This window comes from Mauremys mutica, chromosome 7 (assembly GCF_020497125.1).
Source record: "Mauremys mutica isolate MM-2020 ecotype Southern chromosome 7, ASM2049712v1, whole genome shotgun sequence".
Lineage (NCBI taxonomy): Eukaryota > Metazoa > Chordata > Testudines > Geoemydidae > Mauremys > Mauremys mutica.
Window position 1 is genome coordinate 42,063,566 of NC_059078.1, and position 24,989 is coordinate 42,088,554.

Genomic DNA, 24,989 nt, shown 5'->3' on the forward strand with positions numbered 1-24,989 from the left:
CAATGCTTGACACACTAGCCTTCCACTCATGCAGACCTGGACACAAAATCCTTCCTGGTTTGCAAATGAAAATCAGTTTGGGGACTCACCCCAATTTCCTTCTCAAGCATATTCAATCTTAAATGCACTATGCAGTTTGGCACATCTAGTATTATAAGCTCAGAGAGGGATTCACAACTGTAAAACAGGCTCCGCTATAAGATCAGAATGGAAAGCTTTAACAAAGCTGTATAAAGCAACTCTACCCGCATGTGATTCCTGCAGATCTCAGCCATTCCTCATCCATACAAGGATGAAGTAAAGCCACAACCAAAGGGTTTGGCGGGGGGGGGGGGGAGGTTTTGTTGTTGTTTTTGGAGGGAGTTAATTTATTTTTAAAGAAGGCTTGCATCCCTAAAGACTAATTTTGCAGAAAACAGTCTTCTATTTAATGTAGCTTCTATTTAATGTAGCTCAGAGAAAATGTGCTTAAAATCAATTAGCAGATTTCACACTAAACCTCCATCTCTTCATGATATGCTTTTCTGTCCTTCTCTTGAATCAAGACAATTCTTAGAAAAGTGACCAAGAAACAAAGCCCCCCGTTAATGGTGTAGAGAAACCAATCAACCACCCCTGTATGGGATACACAGAAGAAAAGTGAAATTCACATCTAGCTCGCACACCTGAAATTTACAGGGTTTGTATTTGACACTGATCCTGTTTGGCACCAGCTCCTCTTCCCCTCCAGGTCTTTTAGAGTCTCTCCCCTAACTTTCCATTCCTCATCTGCTAGCAGCAGAAGGAATTTTATTAAAATCTCTCTTTGAAACATGTATGTATTGTTACAGGAGGTAACATAATTATAGCCTGTCATAAACATACAGCTACAGGTAGCATAAAACCCCTCCTTTACTATAAGGGGTTAAGAAGCTCAAATAACCTGGTTGGCACCAGACCAAAAGGACCAATAAGGGAAGAAGATACTTTCAAATGCGGGGGGGGGGGGGGGGGGCAGGGAGGTTTTGTTTGTGCTCTCTTTGTTGTTCTCCCCGGGACAGAGAGAGACTAGGGCAGGAAAAACACACCTCCTAAAACCCTACCTGAAATAAGCATCTAAGATTACAAATTGTAAGTAATAGCAAGGAAATTAGTTAGATTATCTTCTGTTTTAGCTTGTGAATTTTTCCTGTGCTTAGAGGGAGGTTTATTCCTGTTTTTTTAACTTTGAAGTTTTGCCTAGAGGGGAATCCTCTGTGTTTTAAATCTTATTACCCTGTAAAATTACCTTCCATTCTCATTTTACAGAGGTGCTTCTTTTACTTTTTTTCTTCATAATAAAGTTCTGCTTTTAAGAACCAGATTAGTTTTTAGTGTCCTAAAACCCCAAGGGTCTGGTCTGTGCTCACCTTGTTTGCCTATTTGGTTGGTATATTATTCTCAAGCCTCCCCAGGAAAGGGGGTGAAGGGGCTTGGGGGATATTTTGGGGAAATATCCACGTGGTCCTCTTCCTGAATCTTTGTCTAACTCACTTGGTGGTGGCAGCAATACCGTCCAAGGACAAGGAAGAATTTGTGCCTTGCGGAAGTTTTTAACCTAAATTGGTAGAAATAAGCTTAGGGGGCCTTTCATGCAGGTCCCCACATCTGTACCCCAGAGTTCAGAGTGGGGAGGGAACCCTGACATAGGAATCAAAGTGAAGTAGGCTAATTTAGTACTATTCAGTCACAGAAAGAAAGCCTAACTGCCTTTTCTCAGTAGGGTCAGCAGGAAGAATGGAACCATATTTTAAATAAATTGGTTCTTTAACCATAGATATTTGTTCCTAGGCAAGGACAAAGACAGCATGCTCTAAATTGGACAAGGCACTAAAGGTTTGTGTCACTTGTAATATTTAATAAATTCAGCCACTGTAGGACAAGTTCAGTAGATACTTCCCTAACACAGATAAAACAGTATTCAAGCCCCCACTACAAGATAAGCCAATTCCAGCAAAAAGTATGCTTGGCTTACTTCAGCAAGTATGACCTATCCCAGTTACTCTCAACCTTTCCAGACCACTGTACGCCCTTCAGGTGTCTGATTTGTCTTGCATACCCCCGAGTTTCACCTCACTCAAAAACTACTTGCTTACAAAAAAGTAAAAATTAAATATATAAAAATACAAAAATGTCACAGCACACTATTACTGAAAAATTGCTTACTTTCTCAATTTTACCATATAATTATAAAATAAATCAACTAATATAAATATTATACTTAAATTTCAATTTATATAGAGAGAGCAGCATAAGCAAGTTATTGTATGAAAATTTAGTTTGTACTGACTTTGCTAGTGCTTTTTATGTAGTCTATTGTAAAACTAAGCAAATATCTAGATGAGTTGATGTACCCCCCGGAAGACCTGTGGTTAAGAACCACAGCCCTAACCTATAACAAATGTGCAGAGCATTTGGATGCTCATTCACCAGTTACCACTGGGACTTAAGTTTGTTTTAATGCTTACAGATGGTTTCTAGGCTTCCACTACTTCAGAACACCATAGGAGTCAGATCTGTGGAATTGGAAAAGGAGGAGTAGGAAAGGCTAACTCCAATGGCATCCCCCTCCTGAGCAAATGGATAGAATATTGCTTGGTCATCACGAACACCCTCTTTAGACAAAAGTGTGACGTATAAGACCACCTAGAGACACCCACGCTCCTGGTATTGGCACCTTCTTGACTATGTTATTATTAGAGCTTGAGATCAGAAGGATGTCTGCATCATGAGGGCCATGCATGGAATTGATGACTGTTGGACAGACCATTGCCCTGTTAGCTCAATCATGAATTTCCAGATCACCTCAAGGCATCGCAAGCACACAAAATCAACACAAAAGAAATTCAGCGTCAAGTCCCTTGAAGATATAGTGACTCAGGAGAAACTTCAGCAGTGTCTCCAAAAGAAGCTTGCTGCTATGCCTACATCTGATGATAAAAAAAATCTCTGGAAGGGATTAAAGACGGCCACTCTCTCGGCACATGCTGAGTCCATTGGCTACGTCACCAGCTATCACCAATATTGGTTTGATGAGAACGATGCTGAGACTCGGGGCCTCCTCAACCAGAAAAGAAAAACTCATTGCTTGTGGCAAAATGACATATTACACCAGCAGAAGAAAGAGTCATACAAGCAATTCAATGCTAAAGCCCAAAGGAAAATCTGTGGCATCAAAAATAAATGGTGTCGAGAAAATGCCAAGGAGATTGAGCTTTATGCTGATAAACATGACATGAGGAGTTTCTTTCAGGCAATAAGGGCCATTTATGGTCCATGCACCCACACCACTCTGAGCCCAAGACGGGTCAATGTATTTTAAGGACAGCGAAGCCATCAAAGCCAGATGTAAGGAGCATTTAGAGCTACTCCTGAGCCATGAGTCAACTGTCTCTGATTCCAGTATCAAATCTATACCTCAACAACATGAAAGAGAATCTCTTGCTTATCCCTCCTGCCCCACCCACCCTTGAATAAGTAACGTGAGCCATTATGCAAACTAAGAACAACAAGGCAGCAAGGCCAGATGGCATACCAGGTGAAGTCTACACGTTTGGAGGTGAAGAACTGGTAGGGAAGCTCCACAAACTTTTTCTTCATATCTGGTATAATGAGAAGATTCCTGAAGACTTGAGAAACGCTAACATTGTTACAATCTTTAAGAAAGGCGATAAGTCAGAGTGTGGAAACTATCAAGGCACTGCCTTGCCCTCTACAGCAGGGAAAATTCTTGCCCGTATCCTCTTAAACCGATTACTTCTCCTTGCTGAGGAAATATTGCCGAAATCTCAGTGCGGTTTTAAATCATCCCTCGGGATAACTGACATGCTCTTCGTTGCCTGCCAAATCCAGGAAAAATCTTGGTGAAGCCCTGTAGAAGGTGCTGGCGAGATTTGGCTGCCCTCCAAAATTTATCAAGGTCCTAAGGCTTCTCCATGATGAAATGACTGCCACAGTTCTCTTTAATGGCCTTGAGACGGAACCTTTCATCATCAAAACTGGGGTTAAGCAAGGATGCATTGTTGCCCCTCCAGCATGGCTGTATTGCCCCCAGCCCTTCCACACAGCTGCATCTTCTGCATCCTGTCCGGGGTCTGTCCTCCAGCAGGGCTGGAGGGGCGGTTTGGGGGGCGAGGCTAGGAGTGGTACAGCCGTGCCAGAGAAGCTGCCAGCATGGTGTTCTGCTCCTTTCGCCACTGTGGTTCCCAAGAAAGCCCTGAGCCGCAGGTTCTCCCATGAACCCCATGCCAGCAGCTCCTCCAGCGAGGCTGCCTACAGATCCCAGACAGGAGACACTAGATGCAGCTGCGTGGAAGGGCTGGGGGGTGGTACAGCCGCACCAAAGGAGCTGCCGGCATTCTGCTCCTCCTAGATCTTTCCGGTACAGTGTACTGGCGATAAATGGCTGACTGGTACGGCATACCGGACTATACTGCTGTATTTGTACCACTGCAGAATTCCTAAATTAAATCAATGGACTGAATCAGTGGCATGATGTGGTCCTGTTTTAATATTCAGGTTACTATTCAGCCATTCAGCAAAGCCCATCTCTAATAAAATTCTCCCTGCCTCAGCCCTGCTTCCCCCACTCACTACCCCTGGACTATGACAGCTCTGTTAAAATGCAGAAAGGAAGCCACAGATTTAACATGGACAAATGCTGAAATAGCTCTGTGTGAGAGCAGAAACAAAGGGATAGAAACGATCGTTAGAATCATGATATTTGCACTGAGAAATGTTAATGTTCACGTTCGACGCCTCAGTGTCCTGCTTTGTCCTAAATCAACCTGGACACTAGTTCACAGTTCACTAGCATACACATTTTGGAACAGAAATTCATCTAAGACACTCAAATCTGGAGACCCAACCTGATCACCGCTCCTGCCTCCTTGTCTGTCGCAAACCCCTGTGCCTCGCCAGTTGGGCCAGCTATGGGGAGGTGTACTCATTAAAGATCATCTCCCCAATGAAGTAGACATTCAATACAGAATGGATGGGCGCTCTTTAATCTTCAACGTCTCAGCTCGAAGTCTAAAGTCTTCAGGGCGTCCATTACTGACCTTCAGTATGTTGATAACTGTGTCATCCTCACGCACACAGAGAATGACCTTCAGTCCATACTGGATTTTCTTGCACAATCTTAACAAAGCCTAGGACTCTCACTCAATATTGAGAAGACTAATGCGCTCTATCAACCTGCTTCAGGCCTTACACATGACCCACCACAAATCACCATCGAGATTTTGGAGACAGTTGAGCACTTTTGCTACTTCAGTAGTCAACTTTCTGAAAATGCAAAAATCGACAGTGAGATGCAGCACAGGATCCAGTGCACAAGTGCTTCCTTTGGGAAATTGCTCCAACACGTTTCACAGACCATGACCTGGAGCAGGACACCAAGATCCAGGTCTATAAGACAACTGTTATTCCAACACTCCTCTATGGATGCGAAACTTGGGTGACCTATCGACAGCACCTCAAGAGTTTGGAGATATATCCCCAACAATGCCTCCGGAAGATCCTTTGTGTCAAGTGGCAAGATCGCCGCATTAACACCAGCATTCTCACTGAAGCCAATGTCACCAGCATTGAAGCAATGATCCTCATGCACCAACTTCGCTGGGCCGGACATTGTTTGTGGATGCCAGACTCTCACCTCCCAAAAGAAATCCTCTACTCTCAACTCACCCCTGGTCAGAGATCCTGTGGTGGTCAGAGAAAACGCTACAAAGACACACTGAAAGTGTATTTTAAGAAAACTGATGTGGATATCAAGCTGGGAAAAGCAATGGCTCCATATCCTCCATCAGGCAGTGGCCCACTTCGAGAAGAAGTGCCTTGCCCTTGAAGCTGAAAAGAGAGAGAAAGAGGAGGAAGGAAAAAGAAATAACTTTCTCTCAGCAGGCCTCTGGCTTGCCACAAAATGTCTGTACCTACTGCAGGTGGATTTGCGGTTCCAGGATCAGACTCCTGAGTCACCTCAGGATCCATATGTAAATCCATGGTAGAGATCATCCTCAAATCGAGGGATCGCCAATCAATCACACCATGGGTAACTATTAGAAATGCTCTTTGATCAGTCTCCAGGATCTTGTGTCTTGGGAAAAGCTGGAAGAGAAGAGTCACTGAAATAGGTAGAAAAATTAAGAAACTAATGCCAAAAATCCTTAGTGTATTTAACTGAAGGACTAGGGACAGTGAGTCAGTGCATTCGTTACCAATATTAACATACTGGCATCTCGTCCTGTAGGGCATAGGAGCCATATTTTCCTCCCACAGTCAGGTCAGAGCGCCTCAAGAGAATTAGCTGCGGTTCATTCTTAAAGTCAAAGCAGAAATTAGTAATCTGCAATTTATTTTACCCACTTAATTTGACTCTAAATAGGTTTTACTTTTTCATGCAAGAGAAAACGTTGAGACAACAGAAAAATTCTATAAAAACCCATGAGAAATTTAAGACATCATCATTCATAATGAGTTTAAACTTAGCTCTATAAATCCACTTGTGAGTTTAACACCTGAAGGCCAATATGATTTTGTCCACGGTGTTCGCTGAATTTGGGAATCCTCTGCCATGCAAGATTTCTCTCCTTAGATAGATAAATCAGGTGAGGTAATACCTTTTTTCTCTCCTTCAGAAATCTAGTAACTATCCTTGGCATTCCACCAGAGGGCTGATGAGCCATCCTAGTGATTTTCCAGGGAAGTCACAAGAAGCTGCCAAACCCCAGAGCCACAAAAACAAAACTGAAAGAGCACTAGATTCCCAGCATCTGAATTCAACCTAACAAAAGGGTTTTAGCTACAGCTATCCAGAGTTTGAATTTTGTCCTCTTGAAAACATCAAGAAGGGAATTTTTTTGTGGCTAGATACTCTTACATGTTTAAGAGACACAGAAAATCTTCAAGGTCATTCTGCAGACCTACTAAGTTTGAATGGAGTAGATCAGGGATGAGACTTCAGAGCCAGACTAACAATGACCACTTCTTCTATTATTGTCCACTTTATATTTTTCTTTCAAAAACTCTATTCAAGTGAACAAAGAACAGGCAGATCATTAAGTCTCTTGCCTGACACATTTTCACATTGTATATGGAAATAAGCTCCAAGAGAAATAATGGGTCGGTTTAAGCATCTCGCCTATTTTCCATACTTCTGACTCAGTAGTGAAAAAAAATTGCTTGAGAAATGTAGGAAACATGCTCCTTTATGAAAAAAAATAAAAACATCTCACTATACAATTTTAATAACCAGAGCATTTCAAAAAGAGATAGCATTCTGTTGATGCTGTTAGAAATTAAGACTACTTACCAGACAGTCTCCATGAACTCAGGATATAGAGTTTTATAGTCATTGTCAAAGTCGATCCAGCGTCCCAGTCTGGTAATGCTAATCTGTTAAAATACGAACATACAGCTTGAAAGGCAGCTTAAAACAAAGATCATAGTACATTTCCCAGATTTATCTCTTTGTAATAGCTTGTTTAAAAAGCAACATGTTCTACCCTTATCAGTGAACCAAGCCCACAAAACAGTCAAGCCTGACAATGGTTCAGGGTAGAGTACTTTATCTAGCATGGAGTATGCCAAGAAAAGGTCATGAATACAGGACTTTCCTTAAATCCAAAGCCATGCAATACAGAAGCATCTACTCACTGCAACTAAACTTAGAGATTGAGAGTGTATTGTAGCTGGTGGGTCAGACCTTTGCTCAGCATACTGCCAAACGATTCACCAGAAACTTGGCTTTGGCTGTACTAGTTTTGTTTTTTATCATAACCATGTACCTGTTATGGCGATAGTCAAAATGGGGAGAAGAACAGAGAGCTTCACAGTTCTCTCCATTTCTACAGAGTTATAGTCTGAGAGCTCTGAACATTTATCTAAATCAGAGCTGGAAAAGGCATTGTGTAGACCAGGGGTAGGCAACCTATGGCATGGGTGCCGAAGGCGGCACACAAGCTGATTTTCAGTGGCACTCACACTGCCTGGGTCCCGGCCACTGGTCCGGAGGGCTCTGCATTTTAATTTAGTTTTAAATGAAGCTGCTTAAACATTTTTAAAACCTTATTTACTTTACATACAACAATAGTTTAGTTATATATTATAGACTTATAGAAAGACCTTCTAAAAATCTTAAAATGTATTACTGGCACGCGAAACCTTAAATTAGAGTGAATAAATGAAGACTCGGCACAGCACTTCCGAAAGGTTGCCGACCCCTGGTGTAGACACTGTACAAAATTATTTCAGGACCAGCTGCCTCCTCTGGCCTCCCTATACTTGGAAGCCACATTCTAAAGCCACAAGGACTCTGACAAGTCTTTGCTTCATATCTACTCTCACAGAGCACATAAGTCAATTAATGTGTAAGTTACATATACATTATGCTTCACTTTGATAAGTGATATCCTTTTGTTGGGTGGGTAGCTATGCGATCTGCCAACTTTGAAACGTGATCAAAAACAGGATAGACCTTTCCTGATATTGATATATGCTGGTGCAGTAAGAGTCAGACTACATTTATTCCTGCAATCAAGTAGATGCACATCTGTAAAGATTCACCATAACAATTAAGCTACATGCACAAAAATTCTGACAAGTTTTGTGAGTACAAACTGACCAAAATTTGTGATGTACACCCAACGTTCTTGGTCAATGTTTTATCAAAGTTAATAAAAAAGTTAAATCTGAAAAGAACTAAGATTTTCACATTGAAACCGTGGATCTCAATTTGAGAGTTTGCTCTCTCTCTAAATTCCCTTTGATGTCACAACACAGTAACATCCAGACATTGCGATTTAATAGTACATCAAAACAATTCCATGCCATTTCACAACCCCTTGCCTCAATTCCTTATGACTCATTCTGAAATGCAGATGCTAAGACCCACTTCCTGGGGAGTAGGGACTCTGGCAGCTTAAGTACTTTATCTCAGAAGGCAGAGTTGGGAGTGCTGCTGTCATCAGTGACCACTGTTAGCGCTTCTCTATTCTTCCTCAGGAGCAGCAAAAGTAGTTCCACAACGTCCTACTGAATTGCATGCAATTTTAGATACACAGGCAGAGTTAATACTGACATTCTACTTACCCTCCATTCTGTAGAGTATCTCATCACAATCCCCCTGCACTGATTGTTATATTCCGCAATACCCATTTTGGCCACATCCTCTGGCCCTTTGATTCCTAGTGTTTTGTCAATTTCATACTCCTGGAGAGGAGAAGGAAGGGGGGTGGGGGAGGAATCAATACATATTGCAATGTGAAATCTTCAGGATTTTCCAGTTCATTAATTTTCGTCCCAGCCCTATGGCTATACAAATACATCCAAAGCCCAGAGTCAAATCTGCATGTTTAAGTTACTCATGCAAAAAAGCATGTACTTTTGAGCTATTTTGCATGTACAAGGTTTTCTCCTCCCACAACTATTACCTGTACTCACATACACAATAACACCAGGAATGGATGAATCTGTCCTTCAGAAATAAGGGCTGTCAAACATAGTAAGTCAATAACGGTCATCCTTTGCATGGTAACTACTAACAATAGACTTGCATAGCTACTTGTACTTTGCACAGCAAATTTACAGTTTATTGAATAATTTGCTTTAGAAGATTCCAAATTTCTAAATGACATGCTAGTCCACTAAAGTTATTATTAGGCATTACTCATTCAGTTTCCCAGGATCAAATTTTGGATGCAGGGGCCAAACAAAAGATGCATACCATGTAAAGGTACTCCATGTACAAAGGAGATGATAGGAACCGCTTTTGGTTCTATAGCACCTTTTCATGGACAATTCAAAACCACTACACAAGGAGGGGAATTTAGATATTTCAGCATAATGCAAGAGTCATGAACAAAGCAGAACATTCAGCTCCATTATAAGTGACTGATGGGCTCCCAAGCTAACCAAATCCTCATGGGTAACAAAAGAAAAAAAGGACTCAAACGGAGGTCTCCAGCAAGGTTTTAGAGCAGAGGTCTCCAAAGTGTGGGGTGCACCCCGCTGCGGTGACATGGAGGACCGTGTGGGGGAAGCACGGTAGGGCCCAGGCCGGCCCCTACAGGGGCAGGGAGGGAGCGCCATCCAGCCCCTCACCACCCCCAGCTCTGCTCCAGTCCCAACCCCATCCACATTCCTGGCTTCTAGGCCCGTGCACTCCTGGCCCCAGCCTCAGCCACGTTCCTGGGCTAAGGCTGGGGGAAAGGCCAGGAGCAGAGCTGCACCTGGCAGTGGGCCTGGCTGACGGCCCCCACCACAGCCCAGATGCAGCTCTGCTGCTGCCCCTGACTGTGGCCTAGCTCCTGGCCCCAGACCCTACCCCAGCTGCAGCCCCCTTATCCTAGTCCACATCTCCACACCTCCCAGCCATGGCCCTGCTCCCAGGCCCGGCTCCAGAGAGGTGGGAGGGGCGAGGGGCAGCAAGACCCTCAAAAGTTTGGGGATCGCTGTTTTAGAGGAATTCTGGGGGTTAATAGAGGAGGGCAGGGAAGAGGACGTAACAAATTATTCAGATGCACAGATAACCATATGCAAAGATCAAGATAGCAAAAATATCCGCAGGATCGCTTATTGCACGTACCACAGGTAAACCATGACAATCCCATCCAAATCTTCTGTCAACATAAAAGCCACTCTGGTGAGCAAATCTGGTTACTATATCTTTAATGGTTCCTGCAAGAATGTGGCCATAGTGTGGAAGCCCAGTTGCAAATGGAGGGCCATCATAGAAAGTAAATCTGTGAAACAATAGGCAATATAAATGATTAGTTCAAAATTAGCTCTCACAAAACAGGAAGACCATTCCTCTGTGCTTGTGCTGCTCCTGCTTATATGGCTCCACAAGTTGTATACACCTCTACCTCGATATAACGCTGTCCTCAGGAGCCAAAAAATCTTACCGTGTTATAGGTGAAACCATGTTATATCGAACTTGCTTTCATCCACCCGAGTGTGCAGGCCCGCTCCCCCCCGGAGCGCTGCTTTAGAGCGTTATATCCGAATTCATGTTCTAACGGGTCGCGTTATAACGGGGTAGAGGTGTAGTAGAACCTCATAGTTATGAGCACCTTAGGAATGGAGGTTGTTCACAACTCTGTAATGTTCGTAACTCTGAACAAAACATTATGGTTGTTCTTTCAAAAGTTTACAACTGAACACTGATTTAATACAGCTTTGAAACTTTACTGTACAGACGAAAAATGCTGCTCTTTCAATGTAAACTACTAAAAAAAATTAACAGTACTGTGCTGTATTTTTTTTTTGTCTCTGCTGCTGCCTGATTGTGTACTTCTGGTTCCAAATGAGTATGTGGTTGACTGGTCAGTTCATCTCTGTGGTTTTTGTAATTCTGAGGGTTATACAATACCAGCACCAGAGCTAAAACTGATGTGAACTCTGCCTGTTGCTGTTTGTTTGTTCCCCCCTCTCCTTCTCTCTCCCTATTTTATAGATATAAATAAACACACACCCCTACCTACCTTCTTCGGGAAGAAAAAAAAGAAAAGGTAATAACATGGAAAGTGGTGCTGGCTTAGATAGAGTTCTAAAAGAGGCAGCAGCTGTAGTATGAGTGGACAAGCAGAAGGGAGAAGAGTTCTTTATTTTCATGCATACTAGTTGTATCTTTTATGCCGCTTTTTACCTTGGTCTGTTTTTTGACTGTTTCAGGCATTCCTGAAAACAATCAAGCGTGTTCCAGAGATTCAGTATCTTCTCTTCCTCCTGAGGAAAATTTATGTTTTCTGCAACTTGCTGAACCATTCTTTCTCCTATAAGGATCAAACAATATCACATAGAAAATAAGTATTGATTTTCGAGACAGAATAAGCAAGGATAAATAGCTTCTCAATACAGTACACTATGCCATTAGAAAAGAATCTCATAGTATATACCACCATATCACAGTATGATTCTTGATCACAGCTTAGGAGCTTGTTTCAAAATAGTCACTAAGGTAGCAGTCTGAATACACTATGAAGTATTTTCATGTTTCATATTGATACAATAGTATGAGGAAATGGTTCTCTATTTACTCTTTGTTATGTTCATTGTTGGTTTCCACTGGGTTTCCTTGGCTACTGAAAACTAAATGCCTTTTCAATTTTTCTTCCAGATTTGAAGGAATACTTCCATGCAAAACTTACGAAATTGTGCTTTCCCCCTCTAGTCAGGTTGTGGTTCTTCCCGGCATCATAAAGCAGATCAAATTCAACACTTTAAATTTAGAGATCTGAGCTGGCTCCCAAATCAGCATTTAATCTAACATGGCAATGTAAAGGAGAGTACAATAGATGTTTGGTGAAGGATGAGGATGGAAGGGTCTGGACAAGGAGACAGGGAATTAGATCAGTGGTACGAAAGAAAAGTGGAGAGCAACAATTTCTATCTGCCTTTGCAGCCAGAGCTGTTCAGTAACATCCTCCTGCCCTTGTTCATTACTTTTCTCCTTTTGCTCCCCATTATTTGGTGGTAAGACCTCCACTATGCACCTTGGGAGTTGGTGAATGGCTCTAACAAGTTCTAATCAACCCGTTTGCCTAATTTTCAGAGGTAGAGTTCTCTGCCCACAGAAAAATCAAGCCAAAGTTTTCAGCCAACAGCCCATTCTTGCTTATTCCTGGCAGTTCCCTGAAGAACTAAAAAACAGCCAAATGTAAAAGTCAGAGCCCAAAGCTGTACTCTAATTCTGACTGAGTCAATGACTCACTACAAGGGCAATTATTTCTCACTCACAAACAAGATTTCTCCAGCATATGGAGATGCAATAGTGCTAGAATATTTGACCATCAGAAATACATGAGTATGTGACTGTGAGACACTCAGGTCTGAACACAAAAGATTTCACAAAACATCTACATAAATTTGTAGTGAGTACTGGGGTGGAACCTGTGCTTATGGAACATACTGGTACCAATCACACAGGGATATTCAGGAGAAATCCTGTCTGCTTAAGTGGCTGTGGAGATAGATGAAAGCTTCTTTCCTTTTTTACCTGTCTCTATTCTTTTAGTCCTCCCCCAGCCTCACCCCAAATAATTCCAATATCTGCTGCTTCTGCTCTGGGTTTCCCAACCCACAGCAAAAATGAAACAGTCAGTCTTTGTTTTCACTGTTGCCCCAAGTTTGTGAATCACAGAACTGAAAAGACAGAGCCTTGTTAATTGTATTTAGTCTTGTCAAGTACCAGCAATGAGAAGCCTCAGAAGCACTACTCAGGAAGACAGCACCAATTCATGATCAAAAGGGTTATTTTTACAGCTATAAAATCCAGAAGCTTCATTTTTTTTTTAAAAACGTGAAAGTTTAAATGCTGCAGAAAATGACAGCTTAGCCTGTCCACCCATCATTCTCAAAACACATCCAAGAACCACTCACCTAAGTGAGGTGGTAGGTGAATTTTTCAATCCCTGATTTGAACTATATTTGTAACAGTAAGGGTGGCTCATTTTCCTCAATAATAATCATTACTTCCTCAGAAACAAATGGCCCTTTTAGGAGGAGATATGTGAAAGATAGGTGGCATGTTTGGGGCCAGACTGTTTCTGACCCCTGTGCAAATATTGGAGGGAGGTAAAGCACCCAATGATATATAAAGGGAGTCCCTGTGCTCAGAGTTCAAAGATTCCACGGAGCTGGAGATGATGAAAGTATTTTTCTGTGCAAAGGAGGCACGTCCACACCCCAACAAGGCCAGCCAGTCGAGCCAGTTGACAACTGACAGAAAGATCCACAGAACCTTGGTGTAGTAGCTGTGCATTCCAGGAAGTACCTCCTTAGAGAAAAATGACTCTTGGGACAGCATGACTCTGCACCATCTCCAGTACATGGCTTAATGCCACAATTTAACCCTGGTCATTGCTGTAGCACAAAGTCATCTTCTGGTACATAGCTCACCAGGGAAACCACTAGCTGATGGTTATAAGGAGCCTTGAACAAGGCAATGCTTGTGTGTATTCTAACAAGACTAGCAATAACCCTAGATCAGCATTTCTCAAATGTTGCAACCGTGGCCGCATGCGGCCACCAGGGGCTTTTCTTGTGGCCACAGTCTCTTGAATGGGGATTTGGGGAAGGGAGGAGCAAAGCAGCAGCCCCTGCTAGGAGGGGTTGGGCCTTGCCCCCCTTTGGAGCCACAAACACCAGCGGCGCAGACAGCTGGTGTGAGTTGCCCACCTTCCCAGGGCGGTGGGGCTCAGGCTTCTGACTTCAGCCCTGGTGTGGCGGGCAGCAGGCTCTGGCTGCATGCTCCTGCCACGGACTATGACTGCGGGGCTTTGGCTACTCAGCGCTGGGCTCCATCCCTCAGCCACAGGACTCAATCCCTGGGCTCACTAGCCCTCTCATTGCCACTGCTGCCTCCCAGCTCCCCATCCAAGGCTTAATTTGTTCCCCAGCTTGCCAGAGCTAAGTAAGTCTACTGCAAAAAGTGATATTTGTTAATATCACTTTTTAGGCTTCCCAGCTAGCTAACAAGTCTGCTGCTGTGAAAAATGATATTAACAAAACATACAAATATCACTTTTCATAGAAGCAGACTTACTAGCTAGCAAGTCTAAAAAAATGCAAGCAAAAAAAGCAAGAGAAACAATAAATAAAAAAAGACAAGAACTTGCAGAGCACCCTATTTGTGTTTCTATTCTGTTTAGGTCCACTAAAGAATAGAGACAACTGTACGTTACTTTTATTATTGACCTGAAAAAATAAAAAACCCTACATAAATAAATTACTATGATTTGAACATATAAATGTGCATATTTGTTTTTTTCTAAAGTAAGGTAAGTATTTTATGAAAAATTGTCTGAGCGGTTACCAGCAAGAGTTGGTGGCCATGCTTTGAGGCCACCAAAAGAATTGTTGTGAGAACCCCTTGCCTAGATGTTAAGACTTAATATAAACAATACTTCACACTTCTGCAACAGTTTCCACCCTATAATGTTGGAGTGCTTTACAAATATTAATTAGCTCCATGTCACTATTGGAGGAAGGGATCATTATGTTTTCCTCACAGCCCCAAGATCACACAGCCATTTAGTGGCAGAAGTGAAAATAAAACAAGTATTCCCCAAATGCAAAGCCGTCTGTCTTAACCGCTACACACACACACTCTCAAACACAATGGTTTCCTCTCATTGGCAGCAAATACAAACCCCATAGGCATCTGCACATATTGTTAACACCAGGAAATCCAGTCTTTCAAAACCATAAGTTTACTCAGTATCTACCATGGTGATCTTCTCTGAATGAAGTCATCAATTCCTCATGACTCACTATAATAAATATTTTTAAACATTTTTTGTTCACAAGATACTAATAAAATGTAACTGTAACCGGGCTATGGAGGCTGCTAAGATATCACAGACTCCATGCATAAACCACAGTATTACTTTTGGCCCATTTTTACTAACTGGAGCACTGTACCAACACAACAGTTTCCAGTAACCACAGGGCACATATTCACCTGCATAGCAAAGAGACTTTCTATTTTTAACAGCACAAAGATATTTTACCTGAATTGATGGAAGTCTAATGTTTCAGAGCTGTGTAGAAAAACCATTTAATGAGCAAGATCAGTGATATAGTAACTCCTCATTACAGGTCAGTTTTCTCAGTCTGCAGGACAAAAAAATTAATCTTGATTAATCGCACTGTTAAACAATAGAATACCAACTGAAATGTACTAAATATTGTTGGATTTTTTCTACATGTTCAAAAATATTGATTTCTATTACAACACAGAATACAAAGTATACACTGCTCACTTTATATTATTTTTATTACAAATATTTGCACTGTAAAAATGATAAACAAGAGAAACAGTATTTTTCTATTCACCTCATACAAGTACTGTAGTGCAATCTCTATCATGAAAGTGTAACTTACAAATTAGATACTTTTCATTACGTAACTGCACTCAAAAAACAAAACAATGTAAACTTTAGCACTTACAAGTCCATTCAGTCCTATTTTTTTTTTTTTACTTCTTGCTTGCTAAAAAAAAAGTGTTAATTAATTAAATTAGTGACTGAACTCCTTGGAGGAGAACTGTATGTCTCCTGTTCTGTTTTACCTGCATTCTGCCATATATTTCATATTATAGCAGTCTCGGACGATGACCCAGCACATGTTTGTTTTAAGAACACTTTCACAGCAGATTTGACAAAACACAAAGACAGTACCAATGTGAGATTTCTAAGGATAGATACAGCACTCGACCCAAGGTTTAAGAATCTGAAGTGCCTTCCATAATTTGGGAGAGACGAGGTGTGGAGCATGCTTTCAAAAGTCTTAAAAGAGCAACACTCTGATGTGGAAACTACAGAACCCAAACCACCAAAAAAGAAAATCAACTTTCTGCTGGTAGCATCTGACTCAGATGATGAAAATGAACATGCATCAGTCCGCTCTACTTTGGATCGTTATCAAGCAGAACCCGTCATCAGCATGGACGCCTGTCTTCTGGAATGGTGACTGAAGCATGAAGGAACATATGAATCTTTAGCCCATCTGGCACATAAATATCTTGCGATGCTGGCTACAATGGAGCCATGCAAACGCCTGTTCTCACTTTCAGGTGATACTTTAAACAAGATGTGGGCAGTATTAGCTCCTGCAAACTGTCAAACTTGTTTGTCTGAGCAATTGGCTGAAGTAGGACCGAGTGGACATGTAGGTTCTAAAGTTTTACATTGTTTTATTTTTGAACGCAGTTATTTTTTGTACATAATTCTACATTTGTAAGTTCAACTTTCATTATAAAGAGATTGCACTACAGTACTTGTATTAGGTGAATTGAAATATACTATTTCTTTTGTTTTTTACAGTGCAAATATTAGCAATCAAAAATAATTATAAAGTGAGCACTGTACATTTGGTATTCTGTGTTGTAATAGAAATCAATATTTTTGAAAAATTTAGAAAAACATCCAAAAATATTTAAATAAGTGGTATTCTATTATTATTAACAGTGTGATTAATCGCAATTAATTTTTTTAATCGTGCAATTAATCATGATTAATTTTAATTGCTCGACAGCCCTAATTATGATATGTTTTGTGTAAAGTATGCCTTGTGAGATATTATTCGAGAAGTCGTGATCTGTTTAACATTACTATCCTCTGAAGTTATGAAGTTTTGCTGCATGCTTGTTACTGAAATATGTTGAAATTCCAGGAGATGCCTACAGCTAGCCTTTTAGTGGCAACAAAGGAGCAACTAACAACCCCAACACAGATTTATATCAGGACTAGCCTGCTATGTGTTTATGGCCCACTAAGGACAATCTACTCTCTCAGTGGGCCCCTCTCAAAGACCCCTGAGAGAACACAATGAGGTCTGTCTAGCCCCCATGACCAGCAAGGATCTTTCCAGCACCTGGAAGAGAGTTTAAAATGAAGGGGCAATGCCATCACCACTTGACCGCTCTCCTCTCCCACCTACTGTGAAGGCAACAAGAACCTTGGGAAGAAAAATACTTTGAATTGGGGAGATTGGTCCCAGGCTGAAAAGGGAATTCAGCCTGTGTACTAAGAACTGTAAGCAGCCTGCAAAATCCAGTAGGGTGAGAAAAACTGCTTGATTCAAATCTTGCTTGGTCTGATAAAGTTTAAGACAGGGGTTGGCAACCTTTCAGAAGTAGTGTTCCGAGTCTTAATTTATTCACTCTAATTTAAGGTTTTCCGTGCCAGTAATACATTTTAACGTTTTTAGAAGGTCTCTTTCTATAAGTCTATAATACATAACTAAACTATTGTTGTATGTAAAGTAAATAAGGTTTTTAAAATGTTTAAGAAGCTTCATTTAAAATTAAATTAAAATGCAGAGCTCCCAGCACGGTGGCCAATGAGAGTGCCACCGAAAATCAGCTTGCATGCTTCGGCACCCGTGCCATATGTTGCCTACTCCTGGTTTAGGACTTAGACTGTAATTTTATCTTGTATTTCTTATATAACCAACCCCAACCTCTCTGCCTACCACTTATAATCACTTAAAATCTATCTTTCTGTAGTTAATTAACTTATTTTGATGTTTAACCATAAACAGTGAGTTTGTCCTAAATGCTTGGAGGATGTGCTCAGATTACAAAGGCTGGTGCATGTCCACTATCCTTTGATGAAGTTTCAAACTAATTAATGAATTTGCATTGTTCAAGAGAAGGTCTTGAGCAGTGTGAGATGGTACATTTCTGAGGTGCAAGGCTGGGTCAGGGGGCGAGAGGGGGGAGTTTGCTGGTCTCTCCCTGTGTGCAGTTCATGAGTTGCTTAGAGAACATTCATGCAATTTGGCTGGGTGTGTCTCCGCATGTTGTTGGCTGCGTGATCACAACACCTGGAGGAGTTTGCGGCTTGTCACTAACATAGCACTTTAAGAGACAGCCCAGCCCAGACTGCAGAGTTAAGGAGGCACAGTGGTCTCACAAGTCCAGATTGTACCCCAGGGTCTGTAACAAGTGTCTTAACCAGAGTGATGATAAAAGCTGTATGGATTTTGGCTCTACATTTACTGGTCAAAACAGTTTTTGTTTTTAATACACCTCTACCCCAATATAATACGAATTCGGATACAACGTGGTAAAGCAGTGCTTCAGGGAGGCAGGGCTGCGCACTCAGGTGGATCAAAGCAAATTCGATATAACGTGGTTTCACCTATAACGCAGTAAGATTTTTTGGCTCCCGAGGACAGCATTAAATCGAGGTAGAGGTGCATCTCTCATTCTGCTGGCATGAAAGCATGAAACCAAGCAAGCTGAATTTTTCAGAGTTTAACTGACTTCCTAAACGAGAAGTTCTTTTCAAAAAGGTTACTTCTGTCTCCAAAAATGTTTTAAAAGCAATGTACACTGGATCTTTCAGAACTGATACCAACTGCCACCCACTACTGATGCTGCTAAAATCATATAAGTAAAAAGAGATATAGGAGATTGATGGCATTTTAACAATACAAGTCAGGTATTGATATGATAAAATGGCTCAGGACAGAAAACCCCAAGCAACCAAAAAGATATATATAAAGCAAAAAAATGACATGATTACTTTCTGAGTCTACTGATGTAATTTTGCAGGCAGAAATTATTGTTTTTGCTAGTGATGTGAGAGTATTTTATTGTGGAAATTTCTCTATACCTACTTTTGATGAGACAACATTTCCACACAGAATGAAACACTAAGCTATGTGTTAATTATTTAAGAAAGAAATAAGATTTTGAAATATATATATATATATATATATATATATATATATATATATATATATATATATATATATATATATATATATAATATACATACATGTGTACGAGTACTATGATTTTGCTGTCTCTCATGTCTTCTTTACTTCACTATTTAGTGCTATTACTGAATAGTAACAAATTAAATGTAAACACCATACTACTAAGAAATAAATTTTTAACATACTTTTTTAAAAGGAGACAACATTCAGTGGGAATGGCGTTCTTCAATCTGTACTGATGGTGCTAGAGCTAACAGACAAATAGCAGCCTTCTTACCTAGAACAGGGAAATATAATTACATAAGCATTAAAATCAGGAGCCTACTAAAATTCTATTTAAAATATATCAATAATTTAATTATACCATAAATTAATACAATTCAAATAATTTAGAATAGTGGATTTAACATATTTCAGCCATTGTGTGGGTTGCGAACTAAAAAAGATTACGAATCACTTTTTGCCATAGCTGCAACCCAAAGTATGTAAAATTAGGAAAAAGTAAAATATTACAATCAAAATACTTTATGTACATTTTTATCACTATCAGTTAGTTTCTAAAGTCCTACAGAACCCTAACTATAGGTCTGATCCCACTGACTTCAGCTATCTTGGAGTCAAGTTCCACATCACCTTCCTATGTCATGATGTGATCATTCATGCTCTATTCATCTTCTCCCACTCTCTATTCCATGCCTGATTCCGCATGTATGAAATTCCCTCCCCAGGCTAGTTCAAATCTCCATCTTCCCCTTATACAAACACCTCCTGAAGATTGACATATGAGTAAATTACTTAAAAAAAAAACACAAGACTGGATACCCAGCATTTCCCATTTTCTCTCTTTTAGGCTGAAAACTCTTTGAATCACAATGCTGAGCACATTCTCTGAGTTAAGAAAATGAAATACTATCACATCTCAACACTGAAAATCCACCACTGCTAGAATTGAGGGTAAGAGCCAGGCGGACAACCTGTGAACAGCGCAATTTAACATGTGCATATGGAGAGGGAATTTGTCCAACAGCAAAGGATATCATAGGATCTTTGATTGCCACACAGCCAACTTGCTTTTAAATGTCTTGTACTAAAGGGTCAAGTGGAGAATAAAACAATACGATACAATGTATCTGTGTCATCAAGATGAAGGACTCAGCCAGCCGTACCAGGCTCTCAACATGCAGTTCCAGCATGTATTTCAAATCTTATGCTTAGACCATAAAACCCATCTCTTCTGGCTGAGTTATTCTGTTCCATTCTAAGTAGCACTGTACACAACTCATCACATAGCTGCTAATTCAAGATTAACCTTGTAGAAAGTTTTCCATAAATGATTTTTCTTCTCACACTAGAACTTTCAAGATAGCCACCCAGAAACTGTGTGATACTCCAACATATTTAGGTTCCACCTACACTAGGAAAAATTGGCAAACAATCCTTCCTCAAAACAGCTTGGCTGGTGGTCGCAATGGTGGAGACTGTAGTATAGGATGTGGACCTTTTCACTCTACTTAGAGCATAGGTAGATCATGTGGTTGTAGATATGCCTAAACCTTGTCTAAAGCTTATAATGATGCAACTCCCAGTGAAACAGCAGGAGTGATAAATTAGGGATCCCAACTTTCCTACAGCAGGCTATATCTAAAATAGCACTCTCTGTGTTTCAGCCCTACCAATTAGAGATTTAAACTTATTATGATTAAAGTGAGTTTTTTAATCCCAATCTGGGAAAATGATTGAAATGCAAGCAGAGATTTATGGCAGAGCCCAGAAAGGGAAGAAGAACAAAAAGGACTTGATTTCATCCCAGTAAGACATCACACAAGATGCAACACTGTCTAAAATAACTACAGCCACATTCCTTACAGAAATAATATTGAAATGCCTCAGAATACATAGGACCAATTAAAGAAATATTATGATAAAGGCCAAACTGTTAAAGAAATGTACAAAGTTTACACCTACCTACCTAAAAATCCCTGCACAGAGTTACTTCAATTTATCTCTTCATCCTACAACTACTGTTGCAATTTTTTCATTCTTTATAGTAGCTTGATCAGACAAACAAAACCAAGAGAGATCCTTCATTGAAGGGACTGACAGCTCTGCAGTGACTGCAAGTCACTTCATCTAACAGATAAAGAACAACGGCCAAGATTTGGTTAATGCTATAGTTCTTATGATATTGCTATTCCTGATACATGGTAACAGAGCCTCCATCACCTGACAATAGCCTCATGTCATCTCACCAACAAAACAAAAAAAGAAAAAAGTAGTAAAAATCCCAACTATACGTATAAACTGATAGGGTCTAAATTAGCTATTACCACTCAAGAAAGAGATCTTGGAGTCATTGTGGATAATTCTCTGAAAAGATCTACTCAACGTGCAGAGGCAGTCAAAAAAGCAAACAGAATGTTGGGAATCATTAAGAAAGAGATAGGTAATAAGACAGAAAATATCATATTGCCACTATTTAAATCCTTGGTATGCCGACATCTTGAATACTGCGTGCAGATGTGGTCGCCCCATCTCAAAAAAGATATATTGAAATTGGAAAAGGTTCAGAAAAGGGCCAAACAAAAATGATTAGGGTACGGAGCATCTGCCGTATGAGGAGAGATTAATAAGACTGGGACTTTTTAAGCTTGGGAAAGAGACGACTAAGGGGGGCATATATTGAGGTAAATCTATAAAATCGTGATTGTGTGGAGAAGTGTTATTTACTCCTTCTCATAACACAAGAACTAGGAGTCACCAAATGAAATTAATAGGCATCAGGTTTAAAACAAACAAAAAGAAGTATTTCTTCACACAATGCACAATCAACCTGTGGAACTCCTTGTCAGAGGATCTTGTGAAGGCCAAGACTAAACAGGGCTAAAAAAAGAACTAGATAAATTCATGGAGGATGGGTCCATCAATGGCTATTAGCCAGAATGGGCAGAAATGGTATCCCTAGCCTCTCTTTGCCAGAAGCTGGGAATGGGCGAGAGAGGATGGATCACTTGATTATCTGTTCTGTTCATTCCTTCTGGGGCACCTGGCATTGTCCACTGTTGGAAGAGAGGATACTGGGCTAGATGGACCTTTGGTCTGACCCAGTATGGCCGTTCTTAAAGATGCTTATTCCAGATCAAAGGGGGCATCTGGGTAACTTTTCCCCAGGGGAAAGGTGTCAAATCCATTACAGTTAAACTAGTTAAATGTCAGCCTTCCTTAAGAGTATATTTCCCTTAACTTGCCAGCACAAGTAGAATGCTTACAATGTACTCAACTTTGCAAGAAATGTTAGTTTCTTTATCTAGCATCCTTTGGTTAATTCCTTGACTTGTTGCTTACTTGGTGATAGGGAAACAGGTAACTACATTCTATGGATCTTTAAAAATACCAGTAAGTAAAGAATAAATATCAAATTCATGGAAGTTTAGTAAAACATGAGGCATATTAAGATCTCATATTTCTAAAATTAAGAAGGCACTGACAATTTAAAATTCCCATATATTAAACAGATATCTTTACCATCAATGCATTGTTTGCCACTTGAACATTGCAGTTTTGGGAACCTCAAAAAGAAACTGGCTTCATTGATTTTCACTTTCCAAGCTGAGAGAAACATATAAAGCACGTAGTCCAATTTTGTCCTTATTATAATTGCTTTCTAAAATATTAGTTTTAATAACTTAAAAGTTATTACAATACATATTTCCTTATAATGCAATTTTTGGACGACTGTATTCATTATTAGCAGTTTCCCTTTACTCTCAGGGATAAAGGTTAAGAACATAAGATCGGCCATACTGGATCAGACCAATGGCCTATCTAGCGTATCCTGTCTTCTGACAGTAGCCTAAGCCAGCTGCTTCAAAGAGGAACAAACAGAAGAGGGCAATCAAGTGAGCCATCCTCTGTCATCCAGTCCTAGCACCTGTCAGTAAGAAGCTTAGGAACACCCAGAGCATGGACTTGTATCCTGGACATCTTGGCTAATAGCCATTAATGGACCTATCCTGCATGAAGGTCTCTAATTCTTTTTTTGAACCCAGTTATAGTTCTGGCCTTCACCTCATCCCCTGGCAACAAGTTCCACAAATTGACTGTGTGCAGTACTTCCCCTTGTTTGTTTTAAACCCACTGCCTAACATTTCCTTATTCACACCATTCACAATTTTATAGACCTCTATTGTATCCCCCCTTAGTCATCTCTTTTCCAAGCTGAATAGTTCCAGTCTTGTTGGTCTCTTCTCATACAGAAGCTGTTCTATACCCTTATTCATTTTTGTTGCCTTTTTGTACCTTTTCCATTTCAAATATATCTTTTTTGAGATGGGGTGACGAGAACTGCGTGTAGTATTCAAGGTGATGGATGGCTGTACCATGGATTTATATAGTGGCATTATATTTTCCATCTTATTATCTATCCTTTTCCTAATGGCTCCTAACATTTTATTAGCTTTTTTTGATTGTTGCTGCACATTGAGCAGATGTTTTCAGAAAACTATCCAGGATAACTCCATGATTTCTCTGTTGAGCGGTAACAGCTAATTTAAATCCCATCATTTAGCATATATACTTGAAATTATGTTTTCCAAAGTGCATTACTTTGCATTTATCAACACTGAATTTCAGCTGCCATTTTTTGCCCTGTCACCCAGGTTTGTTAGAGCCCTCTGTAACTCTTCACAGTCTGCTTTGGATTTAACCATCTACCCCCTCAAGAACTGGGCACAGACACACCCCTGCCCAACCTTCCTTCCATTACTACCACAAACCAAGAACCCCTTAAGAGCCAGGCACTCGCAGCCTCCCCTACAGGGTCCTGCGTGGGGCCCACACAACCCGTTAACCCCTCAAGAGCTGGCACATGTCCCCTCCCACGCTCACACCCCTCCCTCCAGTCACTGCTAAGGCCCAGCGCTCCCCTCACCTCCTAGGCACAACCCCCCTCATGCTCAGTCCCCACCCCAACAGCCTGTACCACTGGGGGGGGGTCACTGCGAGTGAATGGGCAGCTGAGCCCCCCTGCACAGCGCCGCTCCACCCCGCCTCCGGGTAACCCGCTCGCTCACCCTGCTCCCCGCACTCACCAGTCACCTCGCCCTCCACTGCCCCGCCAACCGGCCGGCTAGAAATGATGCAACCGAAAGGCAGCATGACAGGAAGCAAAGGGACACGCCTCGCTGCTGTAGCCAATCACCGCACTCCATACACAGGCCGCAACAAGGCAGCCTCTGATTGGCCAAGCGGATCTCTTGGTAACTGTAAATCATGGGGGATGTGACGCCGTGAAGAGATAGGGCGAGGAAAAGGAAGGAGGGTAGAAGTGACGTGAGTGGCCTTGGAACCACGCCTGGGTTTTGTAGGGGCGTTTCCTGGGAGGCCCCACGCGTGACAGAGGGAAATAGGCTGGTGCTCGGTGCTGCACCCGAGTCGTGTTGACAGCCCCAGCTCTGACACCGCGCGTGGGTTCGGCGCAGCGGCGCTGAGCTTGAGCATTTGCTGGCTGGGGCTCGCTGCAGCTGCAAACCGCGCGCTCCGCAGCTTCAGACACGGATTCCATGTTAAACGACAGGTCTGATTCAGCAGAGGGCTCTGCTCTGCAGGGGGGACAGCCCCCCGCGCACAAACAGTGTGTACCCGCAAAAGCTAGGCTGGCATAAGAGGCACCCGAGGAATACGATATAGTTTCAATTGATTTATTTCCATCCTTCTCTGCTTCCCTTCTTCCCTCTGCCCCATCT

At 41.3% G+C, this 24,989-nt stretch overlaps 1 protein-coding gene and 1 non-coding gene across 3 annotated transcripts in view; both read right to left on the minus strand.

Annotated features, from left to right (window-relative positions):
* Positions 1-24,403, minus strand: part of IARS1 (isoleucyl-tRNA synthetase 1) — a 194,401-nt gene extending 169,998 nt beyond the window's left edge. Inside the window, exons 1-7 of one of the 2 annotated variants that reach the window (XM_045023399.1) lie at positions 24,336-24,403; positions 19,434-19,525; positions 15,531-15,633; positions 11,666-11,792; positions 10,604-10,760; positions 9,109-9,228; positions 7,331-7,413 (exon numbers count right to left, since the gene is read on the minus strand). In XM_045023399.1, the coding sequence (XP_044879334.1) occupies positions 7,331-7,413; positions 9,109-9,228; positions 10,604-10,760; positions 11,666-11,784 (479 nt within the window). In that variant the 5' untranslated portion in view covers positions 11,785-11,792; positions 15,531-15,633; positions 19,434-19,525; positions 24,336-24,403. The remainder of the gene's footprint in view (positions 1-7,330; positions 7,414-9,108; positions 9,229-10,603; positions 10,761-11,665; positions 11,793-15,530; positions 15,634-19,433; positions 19,526-24,335) is intronic. The other variant, XM_045023400.1, reaches the window with a different exon arrangement.
* On the minus strand, positions 15,337-15,471 carry LOC123375250. The gene has a single exon (XR_006581371.1). It is a non-coding gene; the product is annotated as a small nucleolar RNA SNORA84 (small nucleolar RNA).
* Positions 24,404-24,989: the final 586 nt, after the last annotated feature.